The sequence below is a fragment of the Triturus cristatus genome, chromosome 5_2 (assembly GCF_964204655.1).
Source record: "Triturus cristatus chromosome 5_2, aTriCri1.1, whole genome shotgun sequence".
NCBI classification, from domain to species: Eukaryota; Metazoa; Chordata; class Amphibia; order Caudata; family Salamandridae; genus Triturus; species Triturus cristatus.
Genome location: NC_140588.1, coordinates 1,105,814,709 through 1,105,828,736, shown reverse-complemented (window position 1 = coordinate 1,105,828,736; position 14,028 = coordinate 1,105,814,709). Strand labels below are relative to the sequence as shown.

Sequence of the window (14,028 nt, the reverse complement as noted above, 5' to 3'; positions counted from 1 at the left end):
TGAATACCTGGTCTTAAACAGGCGAAACAAGGAGAAATGCTTAATTTCTCCTCGATTTTGCTGTTTACTTGTGTGCTGCCTCGTGCAGCACACATAGAAAAAGCAAATTGCCTATGGCAGCTAAAGTTAGCACCAGTGCCGGTGGAAATGCAGGGCTGTACCATATTCCAGTAAATATGGTGCAGCCCTGCGTTTCTAAAGTGACGAAGTGTGTTGTTAGCATTCTTGGCTTAATGACACACTTCACCACTTTATTGTAAATGCCCCCCTTAGTTGTGGACTGAAGAAGGTTAAAATGAGATTTCATTTTTTGAAACATCCTCTAGGGGTGGATGGTAGTAATTGCACAGGTATGAATTTACAAAATATGAATCCTATGTACTATGCTATGCTAAATGTGATCCCTCATGTGAATGCCTCAAGCATCCTTTATGGGTGTAGGAATTAAACCTGCAGAGTGTTGTAAGTATAACTGTGATGCCCTTTAGGTGCTGTAATTGAATTGTGTTATTCATGCTATTAGTTATAAGTACACCACCCTCCAAGACATCCTTAGACATGTACTCTTACTAAAGCTTTAATTGAATAATGAGACTGACCGCCACTTTTGAGTAAAGGTTGTGTGCTTTATTGCCAGCATCAGGTGCTCTCAGTCATGGTTATATGTTGTTATTGCTGTTTTTCCCCAAAGGAAATGCTTATTGAAATAATGCAGTGGACAACTACTTGCTTGGTGCCAGTGGAAAGGGCCCTTACTCCAAGTTATGTTCAGCTCTTAGCATTTGTGGGCAAGATAATAATTACACATGTAAGTTGTGGTACTAGACTTCCCCCTCCTTAGGGAGGGGCAGGAATGTTTACACACTGTAATACTACAGCACAGCCCATCCACCAGGACTCACCACATGATGAAATCAAGCAGTTTTATTTACAAAAAATGGGTCAGGCGCTGCAAGGCAATATGGGGTGCTCCTGCGGGAACCGTCATATCTGAGCAGTGGCTCTCCCACTGCTTCAGGGAGAGCTGCACTGGATTGCCTGGCAGGAAAGAGGCCTTTCACCGGACTTTAATTTGTATTGGATGCCTAGTCCCAACCTGGCACCCGTGGCCTCATGCCTCATTGGAGAGCAGCTCAAGGAACCCACTCCTGGCCACTCTTTTTGGCCCCCAACATGGCCAACACCCTTGTGTGCTGATGTGGGAGCCGGCCCTTCATTCTGTCCTGCCCTCTTCACTCCTGTAGGCAGATGCGGGTGCTGTGGCATTGCCATACTTTGCCTTCATAGGGGCCCAGGGATGGGATCCTGGGCCCCTTTGTCATCTTTTCCAGGGATGCGACGTCATTCCCTGACTTCATTTTCATCGCAGCCAGGGACAGGGTCCTGGGCCCTTCTGGCATCTTTGCGAGGGGCACACAGCTCTCCCCAACTTTGCTTTTTATAGGCATGGGCCCCGGACCCTGACCCACCTCAGGGGTGTATTGCAGACTGGCGATGAAGCCCCACTTCCTTTGTCATTGGTCCTCTCAAGGGTCACCTTTCTTTTGGGTACATTTCTCAGGCCGTGTTGATCCAATTTCAACAGTCTTTATTCTCTTTATGCTCTTGTTTGCCAGCCCTAACCCCCTGGAGCACTTGGAACAGAGCTGATTCTACGGGCTCCCTGTGCCAGCCTTTCACCTGGTTTCCTCTCTGAGTCTTTAGTCATGGGGACAGTCAGGGGTTCCTATTTCCAACTGTCCATGGTGTAAGCCTCCAGTCCCAGTGTTCCTCAGCAATAGCACATCCGAGAGAGTGCACTCCTTCCTGTGCAAGACCTTATTAAGGTGGGGCAGAGAGTGCTGGCAGGAATGCACCGCTGGCCTATCCTGCGGTGCCACATCACACAAGGCTAGGACTCTGGTTCTGAGCTAATTCAGAGGAATATGACCTTTCTGGATGACCCATAAGCAGCACGGATATGATTTTGGACATAGCAGATTTGGGGTTTTCATATAGGTTACAGTGTACTTTTGTGAATGTTTGAAGTTTAAAGGCCCAAGGGAACTGAAGCTGGGCCTTAAGGCAGCCTTTAACATAGGAATATAATGGAGTGTTACTATCATTTAGCCAGTATAACACACTGACTTCCCTACCTGTGTACCTCCCATTATAAAGCATGTTCCAGGTCATCACCCAACACTGCATAGTCCCTTCTGTGACAAGCTATCTGTGCCCAGCTCCTAGGATGCGCATGTCAGGAGTCTACCAAGTATAGCCCTCACACGGTGCACATGCATATGTACATGGGTCCCCATGTAACCAGACCCATGCCCCTTACCCTGGCTGCATTACAGTGGCCTTATCTCACGAGGCAGACACAGGTGGTAAACACATGCAGTATATTTTACTATTAATATACCGTGAGTGAGTCCCAGGTTATGAGGTCTCCCACAGAAAAATTTCAAAGATCAGGTGAATATAAAGTGAAACATCTGGGTGGTCAGATGGTCAGAACCATTCCCGATGTGCTGCCTGAGCTGGGGCCCAAAATGCACATCTAGCCATCATGTAAAAACAAAAAAATGATTTATTCTGTAGGGTGAAACATGTTGTCTTCTACGTAATGTTTTGGGTGTTTTTTGTTGCAGGCACAAGACCCAGCCCGACAGTCCTTATTACAGAAGGGGTCATTTCTGTAATACCATAGTGAACCAAGGCCTCAAAAGTGGGAGCAGTAGAGTAAAACAGCCACTGTTTTTTAATAATTACTCACGGGGTATGTTTGATGAGGTGCTGAAGAGATGTCAGAGCCTGCTGCCTGCATTCTTCACTGCTTGCACAAGCGTGAGAATTACAATAGATATCATTTGGCCCATAGAGAGGATCTCATCTGGCACATCAAAACATTGTTATGTCTTAGTCACATACAAATGTAGCTGTCTCTAAGCTAACCTATTGCTTTGAATAAAAACATAGATGACTTGCTGGTCAATTTCACATCTAGAGGTGCTTTGTGGATTCACCAGCTGTAGAAAACAGCAGTAAGTGTATTGGGATCGAATGGCTTGCTTGCCTATTTTAACTCTTTGCTACTGATTTAGCAGCGTTTAGCCCTATTGCTTTGCTGTCCCGCAGAAAGGATCACCTTAGATTCAACTCAGTCTGTGGAATACATTTAAGATCTGACTCCTCCCCTCAGCATTGAAAACAGTTATTTATGTTTGCAATTCATACATGAATGCCCTTTCTTCTTTTATTCACATTTTCATTTTGTTTTTGTTTCAGGCCTCACTTGTGCATGAGTCTGACATTATGTTGTGTCATAATGTGGGTGGCCTGACCCCGATATAGCTACATCGTAAATCTTTGGAAAACAATAAAAAAGCCACAATCTCACAGACTTAGGCAAGCTGAGATCTTGGGGTAACTTCTGTGCCATGACGTCATCCCTCGGCCATCTTGACCATACCAGAAATGACTGCTGTTTGGGGGGGCTCTTGCATGATGTGTGTCGGGGGGATCTGGAAATACATGCTTCTTCCAACGTTTCCATTGGTTTCCCCTAATATAGACTAAGAGCCACCCTGACACTTTTTTAAATAAATCCACAGAACATGTTTTACTCATCTTATCTTTTATTTAAAATATTGACAGTAAACATGTCACATTTTTGTGGGGGCCTGGTCAGCTCCAGATGTGCAGATGGTGCTTCGAAAGCATGGAGGCAGGGGCTCAGGATCCCGGCTCTTGGGGCTTTTATGGTGTCTGCTCTTCAGCAGGTCTGGCTTCTCCTCCATGGGTACTCCCTCTTCCATGGTACTGCCCGTGAAGAAGCTGAAGATTGAGGATCTTCAGGCTGACCACAAGCTCTTTCAAGGCTGAATGTAAAAACAGTGTTTACTCCTGAATGGGATCTGAGAAGAGGGTCTACCAGAGAGTGAGATTCCTCTGAATGCAGCAGGGTGTCCAGGGGGATTGTTACATGGTAGAGTTTACTGAGCACATGTGTGCATGCTATTACATTTGTACCAGGGTGAAAATTGAATCTGTAAGTAAGCACATGCAAAATTATGACTGGTGCTGTGCAATGCAAATCTGCGAAATCATGCATGAGTAAAGAATGAACAGGCATATGTACAGGTGTTTAACATTCACCCATCTTTAAATCAAGAGGCATATTTATCATTATTTCATGCAACATATTTTTCCTTGTTATGCATCGCCTCAGGAGGCGTAGCAATTTTGGCATATTCCCTGGTCTACCACTTATGGTAAATGTGAGAATGGATCAAAATCATTGTGATTTGCATTGGAATATCCATACACCACACACGGAATGCCTCCAGCAGAAGAGAGAACTAATGCAGCAATTTCTGCTGCTGAGACTTACTCTGAATTCATCAGGACCAGGCAAAGTAGCCCTGTGTAGCTTGATAAATTGCATCTTAATGGTTGCTTCACATTTGCACCCTGTTACATGGTGCAAAAGTGATGCGACCCTGAATGTGCAACTCTGAAGTGTTTAGGCAACATTCAATGGGCAAAGGTCTGATAACAATACAGCACGTTTTGGGATGTGAAGGGGATTCAATGGCAGATAAATGATTAGATGCAGGGGGCATATTTATCATTAAATCACACAGCTTATTGATCCACCTTGCTGCGGTGTTCTGCATGACAAGGAAAGAGCAGAAATGGAAAATATTTAACATAATACAGTGCATTCCTCTCTTTTCCCAGCTTCTTGGTGCCAAAGCAGGAACTCTTGCACTTCAGTTCAAGGCTGCCTATGTTGTTAGAAGGTTTGTTTTTATTGAGGAAGGGTAGCCTTCCTCCACAAAACAATCCCCTGAGGCATTTTCCTCTCTCTATGTCCTCTGTAGAATAAAGCATACATAGAAAGAGGAAAAAACAAGAAGAAATCTAGGCGCACAGCATTTGGCGCATTCCCAGGTCTACCTTTAATGGCAAATCTGGGAGGGAATGTGACAAAATTGATGGGTGTTGTGTGGGAACACCATGCACCACCCATAGAACTCCTCACTGGGGCAGAGAAACACAAAGCGGCCATCTGTATTGCGTTACTCCAGACTGATCAAGCCAATCGGCCATGCCAGGTGGCCTTGCATACCTTGCTAAATCACACCTAAGGTTTGCATCACTTTTTCACCCCATTGCATGGGGCAAAAGTAACACTAACCTATGATAAACATGTCCCAGAGTCTATATGAGGAAGACAATGAGTAAAGTAGAACCTGTTCAAGAGTAGTCAAGGTGATACAAGAAAAATAGCATGTCCCTTTGATAAGAGTGAGCTGAGAGGCTGAGAGCAGAGTACTATTGGTTTGAACCAAAATGGAGTTAACAACAACAGAAGAAGAATATATGTGGTTCAGGCTAGAAGCGAACAACTTGTCTCTTCCATATAATTGGCATGTATGGAAGATGGAACGATTATCTCTTTATGGCATTAACAACTATGAAAGCAGTATAATCTGCTACGTCATACAATTGATTAACTGTCCTAGGGAACACATGCAGCTCTTCAATGTCATAACCAGTATCACCAAGCGCTTTTCTCACAAAATCTTCATCAATGCCTAAATGGGGAAACTTGTAGCTCCCAACCATGTAATATGTTTCTTCAAGGCATGCTACTATTACTAAATGTCCTCCTTTTTTTAACAGTGATGAGACATTTTTCAGGCATGTAATGAAAGTTTCACTGTCTGTAACATGGGCTTCCAAACAGTGTGACAAAAGCAAACAATCAGCCTGGGGGAGGACGGTGGGAGACAACGGGTTACATTTGCTGACGTCATATAGAAAAGATTGTTTGATTTTCTTTTGCCACATGTTTTGCTTCTCAATCCATGATTCCCTAAAAAAATAAAGAAAAAATAATAATATTTGGCTTAATAATTAAAATACATTCTTTGCTTTCTTTCAGATTTTCACAAATCTGGTTTGATTTAACAAATGGGCACGTGAACAAAAATGCATGGGTATGTATATGTATATAAGGCCTTGCCAATGGTTCATGAACAGCATTGATAAAAAAGAAATAACGGTTCATGCCAAACATCATGATTGCAGCAGAATATGTCATAGAGTTATCTACAGGTGCAGAACACATCACATCTGAGAAACACAATATTACAGAAAGAATATCTCTTCAATCTGTGAGATACACAAGCACACTTGATCAACACAGTAAAGTTGAATGCTGCCAAGTAACCCAGAACATATAGATGAAAGAGTTGTGTTTATAGAGTGCACACTCACCCAGCTCTATTTATGTCCTGTTTACTAATCCATGTTGTACCCTTCTTTGCCCTGCTTTACCCCTTAGTTGTGTCTCTTATTGCCCCTTGCACCATTTTTGTGCTTGTCATTCTAAAGTGTACCTGACTGTGCACCTTTACTTGCCAGTTTTTTTCTTTACTCCAGTGATCTTTACCTGTTTTTCTCACTCCTGCTCTCCCACTTCACATCTCCTGTGCATCCCTCAGCCCTGCCCACCACCATCCTTGACTGACCCACCTTTGGAATCATGCCATAGTTGCACCCATGATGAAGAAATCCTTGCATCTTACCAGGCCATGGTCCTAGAAAAGATCCTCACATAGAAAGCTTGCTTCAAACCTGACCAACTCGCGGTCATACTTTTGCAATTCATTGACCGGACGTACCTCTACTCAAAATTGCCCCTGCCTGCAATGTTTCACTTGGTGAGTCAATGTTTCTCACCGTTTGTTCCCTTATTCTCAACAATGAGCAATGTGCCTTTTCAAAGGGTTCCCAATACGCCAGGACAATACCATCCAATGTGCTGCGTGCTTCCATCACACTAAATCCGCATGCTCTGTTTTACCCCTCTTCATCCCTCCGCAGGTATCGTTCTACCACCCCACTCCTTGTGACCTCATATCTTGACCCAGTTGGATTTCTTTCCCAGGTCTACACACCGGTAATTACCTTCATTTCCCTACCTCTTTGGTTCCAGTTTCTCCCACTCATGGGTTCTGATTCCTTTCATCCTATGCAGCACTACCACAAAATCAGTAACCTTGTCCTGAAGATGACCTGAACTCTACACAGGTCGAAACACTGTCAACACTCCAGCGCAACTTTTGGTGCTTTTTTTGTGGTTTTATGAAAATAAATGTACTCCTAAGTATGTTCTAATGTATGGGAACCACTCAAAGTTCTCTGTATACATTGACATTTGTTTTTTCCTTTTCATGCGCAATTTATCGCTGTATATTGTATTTTCAATTGTCACCTGCGGCGTTTACTTTATCTTTCATGAGCACTATTGTGCACAGGTCTGTATTGGTTACATATACATGTAATGTAACTGAGTGCCGCAATATTGTCCTATTTTTGCTATTCCTGCCTAAAAACAGAATAATCCTTGCATTTAACTGCTATAATTGCTCTTGCCTTCCTGTTTCCTTCTTTTTCCAACTTTTATGTCCATGTGTTTTTGAAAGTAAAACTGTCTTCTACTAATTCCTGTTGAGAAATTGTTGCTTGCTATACATATTATCTACCCAGGTCTCAACTGGGTTTATGGGTACCTTCCTGTTGTTTGTTTTTATATACATGAGACTATAAGCAGGAACTATAAAAAGGTGCCATTTTCTTGCTTGGCAGTTGGACAATACAAAGGAGGTCACAAGAAAGACATTTGGAAACGAGAACACTTCATGATAACATGGTCTGTAGTGCAGGGAGAACATCTCTAGGAAGGCAAACAACTATGCGTGGACAGGGATAACGCAGTGGTAAAATAATGTGCCAAAAATGGAATGGGACTGAAGCAGGTTTAAATTGCTGGACTTAAAAGGGATATGATGCCAGCCTGGTGATCTACTGATACCTGCTGGTGACAATGATCTAGTGCAGATTATGGGTTTGGAGGTGTCAACAATGATAAATAAAGAAATAAAGAAAGAGGCTAAGGGAGTAGTGGCTTGAGGCTCGGGCATAGTGGGCCCAGATGTTGATGAGAAGGGTTTGGCGAGAACAATAAATCCAACAGCCATCAACAATGCAAGGAAAGAAGTGAACGGGATGTCTACAGGTTTATTAGTGGCAAAAGTATTTGGTGTTAGGACACCCTGAAAAAGTGTATTAGACTGAAATTATTTAGAAAGGATGGGGTGCACTTATCATCTGTGGGTAATGTCATCTATTTACAGGTATTAGGAAGGCTTTAAGGAAAGTGGGAAAAGAAGACTAAAAGACTCTGGTTAATGGAGTGAGGTGGACAAGAGCACAGCCTTCAGAGTGGTGTCCTTCTGGTACAGGTCAGAAGGTTGCTCAGGACATGATTTTGAGAATCACAGAAGAAGGCCAATAGAAGGTAAAGAGAAAAATAGGGAACAAAAGGATGCAAGTTTAGTCCATGGGCGTGCTAGCCTGTGAGTCAGAGAAAGCAGAGGGGGCTAGGAGGCTAGGAAATACTCTAGAGGGGTCTCATTGAGGCATAAGGGTTCAAATGGTGCAGAGAAGGTGGAACCGGGAAATGTAAAGGGGGCAGGAACTGTGCAGGGAGGCAGGGTGGGTTATTTGTTAGTCATTAGTTCATTGTTTAGTTCATTTTAGATTGTTCAGAAAAAAAAGCTGATGGATATTTTTATTTAAGGCACCCAGATTGCTCCTGAATAAAGTGGCCTTTTACATCAAGCTTATTTTTTATCCTAAGGACACATTTAGAACAATTGAGTTTTACATTGGCATGATTTAGAAATGGAGAGACAGATAAAGTTTAATGAACTTTGTTGGGAAATAAAATTAAGAGCTAAAATGCAAATGCCTCTGTTAAGTACTGTTTGTGGATATAGAATGCAGCAACCACAAATAGGTCACATGCTAGTTTTTCCTGCTCTTTAGACCCGATGAGGTGCACAGGACATGCCCTGGACCCGCACTGAAGTCGGCATTTACCAATATCCTCACGGTGTCCCTTAGCAGGGGATATGGTGGGTCCCGCGTAGCCTGTCACTGCACCCGTCCCCTTGGAGAGGGGATAAAAAGCCTTTGTAGATATCTAATGTGGTGGAGACTGCACTGCCAGTGTTTGTACAGGGCTATCCTTTGCCATGGTGCTTTCGGCCGATGTTGACTGCCTCCACAAGTGTATATATTATGTTAAATGTATTGAGGACTAAAATATTGAGAAGGTAAGTGCAATCTTTGTACATCAAGGCACATATATGTGGAATTATATATAGTAAAACTTTGCCTACCTATAGAAACGTACCTTCACAATATTTCTGTTTTCGATATTCTTAACACAATATATTATGCTATGTCTTTTTCTCCCAATATTTTGTCTAAACTCCACCGCACTCTGGTCTAGCATCACTGAAAGAAAAACAAAGGATGCATTTGGAACACTATGACTGCTGCAGAATACATACCCTTTGCCCTGAATTTCACACTGTGCCTTGGCTGCATGACTCCAATCAATGGCCCCAGGTGCATTCGTCCTCCATTTTTCAAGCTCGTTGATGCATTTATCATTCGGGAAGCAAATAATGATATCCTTGAAATACTCACAGGCTGGAAAGGCCCATTGGAAGAAAGGACCAAAGCAGAGGGCAATCAGCCTCTCTCCCTCCACACCACCTGGTCAGAAAGACATTCACAACAGGACTTATGGATGAGCATATGATCAATTCAATAGCTTCACCATTTAATTTGCCCCACTTCAAGCAACATCTGCACACTTTTCAGAAACAAATTAATACAAATGCATGAAAGGACTGAAAAAAGAATTTAAACTGGACAGGGAAAATCTCACAGAATGATCTAGACTGTGAGTTGAAAAGCAATATGGAAATGTAAACAAAGTATAGCTAAGATCCTTCTATGATCAATATTTAATTCCTGCCAATCCTGTTCATCTCAAATACCCCACAGTCAGGAGCACTGCACCCAAAGAGACATGGGTTGGAAGCACATTGCATTACCCATGTTTTCCACATGGACTTGCAAGTGCTGTAACTACAGTAGGGACATGCAAACCATTGGCTGTTTTAATTTAAAATCACAAATATCTCAGAGAGACAATAGTCTTATTTAATTTTAAAGGCAGGAACATCATTTAGGGTCCCAACAGATACCACTTGCTCTCCCTGGGATGCCCCTTCTGAACTCTGCCTCGGAGCTCAGAATTTAAGGAAAATAGCGCCTTCATGAGCCCTCTCCGCCTTTGGTACTATTAGTTTATCTGCACATACAATCTCTGCTTTCCTAAATGAAGATATTCAACATGAAAGATACTCCTACTGCAGAAAAAAGCATTGCTATTCTCTAGTTTTGAAAACAAAGAATACAAATTACCAACTAAGGACCTCTTTAGAGTGTGGCATCTCCGTCAGGGCAATGGAGTATTGGATCCTGATGGAGCAATCACACTCCTAATGTTGAGATGTGTGCTGTACCAGCAGACATCTCCTACACTGGCAGGGACCTCCACCACAGCTATTCCTGTCAACGCATTGGAAGCGTGCCTTAGGAAAAGTGGAGTTTCTTATTGAAAATAAAAATAAACATTCCCCCCTTTCCATTGTGACTTTTTTTCATGGTTTGGAGGACATTGAAATATTGTCACTTCCATTTGTTTTGGATAGCGGTAAGCAAAATAGAAAAAAAAATCCCTGGGTGAGGTCGGAGGGTGGGCAGGACTGGTGGACAAATTAACAATGTATGTCAGCAGTGGAGATGGAGATGCCGGATTCTAGTTGAGGAGGGCACACCTTCTGTATGGTGGAAAGGGTACTCCATCACTCTGAGGTTTTTTTATTGTTCAACTCCACTCAGTGAATTTCCCAAGGATGAGAACCACATTTGTGCTACCTTTTTACAAGATGGAAAATGTAATAAGAATTAAATTTGATGTTTTTACTGCTACTCCGCCCTTGATCCATAGATTCTGGATTAGTCATTCCACCCATAGCTTTTCAGCATTATCTAAGGTGAGCCTTTTCCAAGAATTCTACATTGATTTGAGCCCAGCATTAACAGTGATGAATGGTCTTGGCATTGAACGTTTGTTGCAAAGTTACTAAATATCAGACGGTGCTCAGAGCCTGCAATTCTTTTAGCATGCTATTTGTGATTCCTGAACATAACTTAAGAAACTGAGTAGTGAGTCATCACATGCTACAACATGACTCAGCCTGTTTGCTGTGAGGAGGCGCTTGTATAGCACAATATTTAAAAAGGTCCAGCCTCACCTCCGCTTCACATGGACCTAGTGATGGCTGTTTACCCAGGTTTGAAATCTATGGCCAGGCTTGCCTGGAAATGTTTCCCAATAGATAAAACTGTAAGGGGCATATTATCAAGACAGGCGATAAAATTATCGCCGTTTTAGCGGCAGAAAACTGCCGCTAAAACAACAATAATGGGCTTGATAATATGCTCTATGGAATTCCAATTGAAGCCCATGTGAGATGTGAAGGACGTCTAACATGGGCTTCTATTGGAATTCCCAAGGGCATATTATCAGGCACATTATCGCCGTTTTAGCGGCAGTTTTATGCCGCTAAAATGGCGATAATTTTATCGCCTGTCTTCATAATATGCCCCCGAATTCTTATCCTTTGTGTCTTCTCTCTTACTTCTCCTCCATCTACAGGAGTGAACCCTTTTCTTCCTGATACTGGAAGCAGAGGTACTTCAGCCCTTTTTCATAGTATGTTTCTGACTTTTTTCAGGTGATAAAAGGTCTGATCAGAGTTTGTGATTGCCCATAAACATACACGTTTGGCTCACCATGCCTTGTTCCGCTCACTTACCACTCCTTACCGGTGATTTACTTATGAATATTTCTCTGTATAGACGTGAAATGCTCCATAATAAGGGAACTATTTATCAAAATATCATGCAGCGCAGCAAGCCACCTTGCTGCACTCAGTAATAGGAAAAGGGCAGTAGTGCACTGTATTTAACACAGCAGTTTGACGCATTGCCAGGTTTACAACTGATGGTAAATCTGGGAATATGGCAAAATCAATGGGTGGATGCGTGCACCAACCATGCTTCACCCATGGAACTCCTGCCTGGGGCAGAGTAACGCAAGGCTGCGATTTGTGGTGCATTGGTACCCCAAGGCTGCGATTTGTGCTGCATTGGTACCCCAAGGCTGCGATTTGTGCTGCATTGGTGCCCCAAGGCTGCAATTTGTGCTGCATTGGTGCCCCAAGGCTGCGATTTGTGCTGCATTGGTACCCCAAGGCTGCGATTTGTGCTGCATTGGTACCCCAAGGCTGCGATTTGTGCTGCATTGGTACCCCAAGGCTGCGATTTGTGCTGCATTGGTACCCCAAGGCTGCGATTTGTGCTGCATTGCTCGGCCCTGCGTGGCTTGATAAATCACACTTAGGAGTTGCGTCACTCCTGCGCCCTGTTGAATGGCGCAAGGGTGACACAACCTCTACCGAAATATGCCCTAAATCCTTTTACGCATTCTGCAACTCCCATATAAATACTTCGCAGACATTATTGATGGCATTTTCAGCTGTAAAAACTATATTAATGGCCAAAAATATCGTCGATATTTGCTCTCTAATATCTTTTTCCCACAGCAGCTGCAAAGACATCAATTTGAAAACCCTAGAACAGGATTTCGAAATGACCACATTTATACATTGATACATGTGGGTGTTTCCAGAGAAATCTTTCAGTTTTGATATTTGATCGATTCTATGATCCCTTTAGACTGCAGGCAACTGAGCTCAATTCTTGCTGTCTTTTTGTAACAACCATTAGCTTAGATATCAGTGGCCCTCTGGCGAACCCTGTTCAGTCTTGAAGGATCCACCTGAGGGCTGCCCAGTTCCTTTTCAAAGGCTGCACTTCACTTCTTTATTGCTTTTTGAGGGATATCTGTAATTGTGGTAAGTTTTTTTCTTTGGAAGGATGTTCCACTTTTAGAAGTGTTTGCTTTAATAACACCTCTGTGATGTTGGAATAGTTTGAAGTCAGACATCTAACAAATTGCATGTTATGTTTGGGGGGAAAACGGTAAATGGCAGGGGGTCGAAGCAGGTTCTCTTTTGTGGCAGTTAGTGTCGGGGGCAGACCAAATATGCCCAAAAATCTGTATCGGTTTCAAAGACAATTCCTAAGTAGTTGATATCTAACTAGGTTTGCCACATTTTCTGTCATATATAATCGCAGATCGATAAGTTAGAATTATATTTTCCCCATGTGTCAGAATCATTCCTGATGGTTTACGTCATAATCCTCCAACTCGTTTCTCTCAAGGCCTTCACATTGGGTGAATGGGTGAATGCATTTACCATGCCTAAATGCAGCCACTGCTTGCAGGCTTTAGAGGAAATAGGACACATACGATAGTTACATGGAATAACATATCACATACCTGAAGAGAAGGCCTTGCTCAAAAGTGGAATGACCCTCATCACTGTGTCTGTAAGAAAGGGGGCATCCTTTCCAGTGTATATTTCCATCAGCATCTTTGGCTCCAAGAGCTGGTCATGGCGCTCCTTCAGCTTGTGAACAGATTCCATGTCTGAGATATTTACCAAGAAACTCTGCTTCCTCAGTTAATGTAACTGTATTTTTATAGCAAAAAAATCTAAATTGTAAATTATGAACACACAGTAGGATGGTGATTGAAGCTTCTAAACAGTTCCATACTGTTTGATAAACATAATTATGTTAATTATGAATTGTGGGTTGAATACAGACAGAAGAAAGTCACGCAGGGTGGCTCATGCAAACTGAAAAATCATAACTTTATAAAGGTTACTGTGTCACATGTCTGTCACTAGTGGTTGGGCTTTTTGTTGAGATCAGTTGGAGAAAACTCTGCATCTTGTGCTCATAGTTTAGTAGAACATTAGCTTGCATTATGAATGCTCCGCTTTTTATCATTATTTCTTTGAGCAATGCAACAGGGCAGGATATATTTTCTTTTTTATTTAAAATGTTTATACAGCACAAACTAGACCCTGGAAGGGTATCAGAGCGCTTAACAAATGTGATGGCAAGTAGAAAGAT

At 42.6% G+C, this 14,028-nt stretch overlaps 1 protein-coding gene across 1 annotated transcript; it reads right to left on the bottom strand.

The window, feature by feature from the left end:
• Positions 1-3,599: 3,599 nt before the first annotated feature.
• LOC146829784 (nicotinamide N-methyltransferase-like) lies at positions 3,600-13,558 on the bottom strand. Its single transcript, XM_085608498.1, has 3 exons — positions 13,388-13,558; positions 9,414-9,621; positions 3,600-5,863 (listed from the first exon to the last, which is right to left on the bottom strand). Exons 1-3 carry the CDS (start codon positions 13,533-13,535, stop codon positions 5,437-5,439), a joined length of 783 nt encoding a protein of 260 aa, XP_085464624.1. The 5' UTR covers positions 13,536-13,558; the 3' UTR covers positions 3,600-5,436.
• Between the last annotated feature and the right edge of the window lie 470 nt (positions 13,559-14,028).

Excerpts from the sequence above, each read along its gene's own strand:
- LOC146829784 (XM_085608498.1), bottom strand. The coding sequence starts at position 13,535 with ATGGAATCTGTTCACAAGCTGAAGGAGCGCCATGACCAGCTCTTGGAG. Across the intron at positions 9,622-13,387 it reads GAGCAAGGCCTTCTCTTCAG|GTGGTGTGGAGGGAGAGAGG; the intron begins GTATGTGATATG and ends CTTTCTGACCAG. Across the intron at positions 5,864-9,413 it reads TGTGAAATTCAGGGCAAAGG|GGAATCATGGATTGAGAAGC; the intron begins GTATGTATTCTG and ends TTATTTTTTTAG.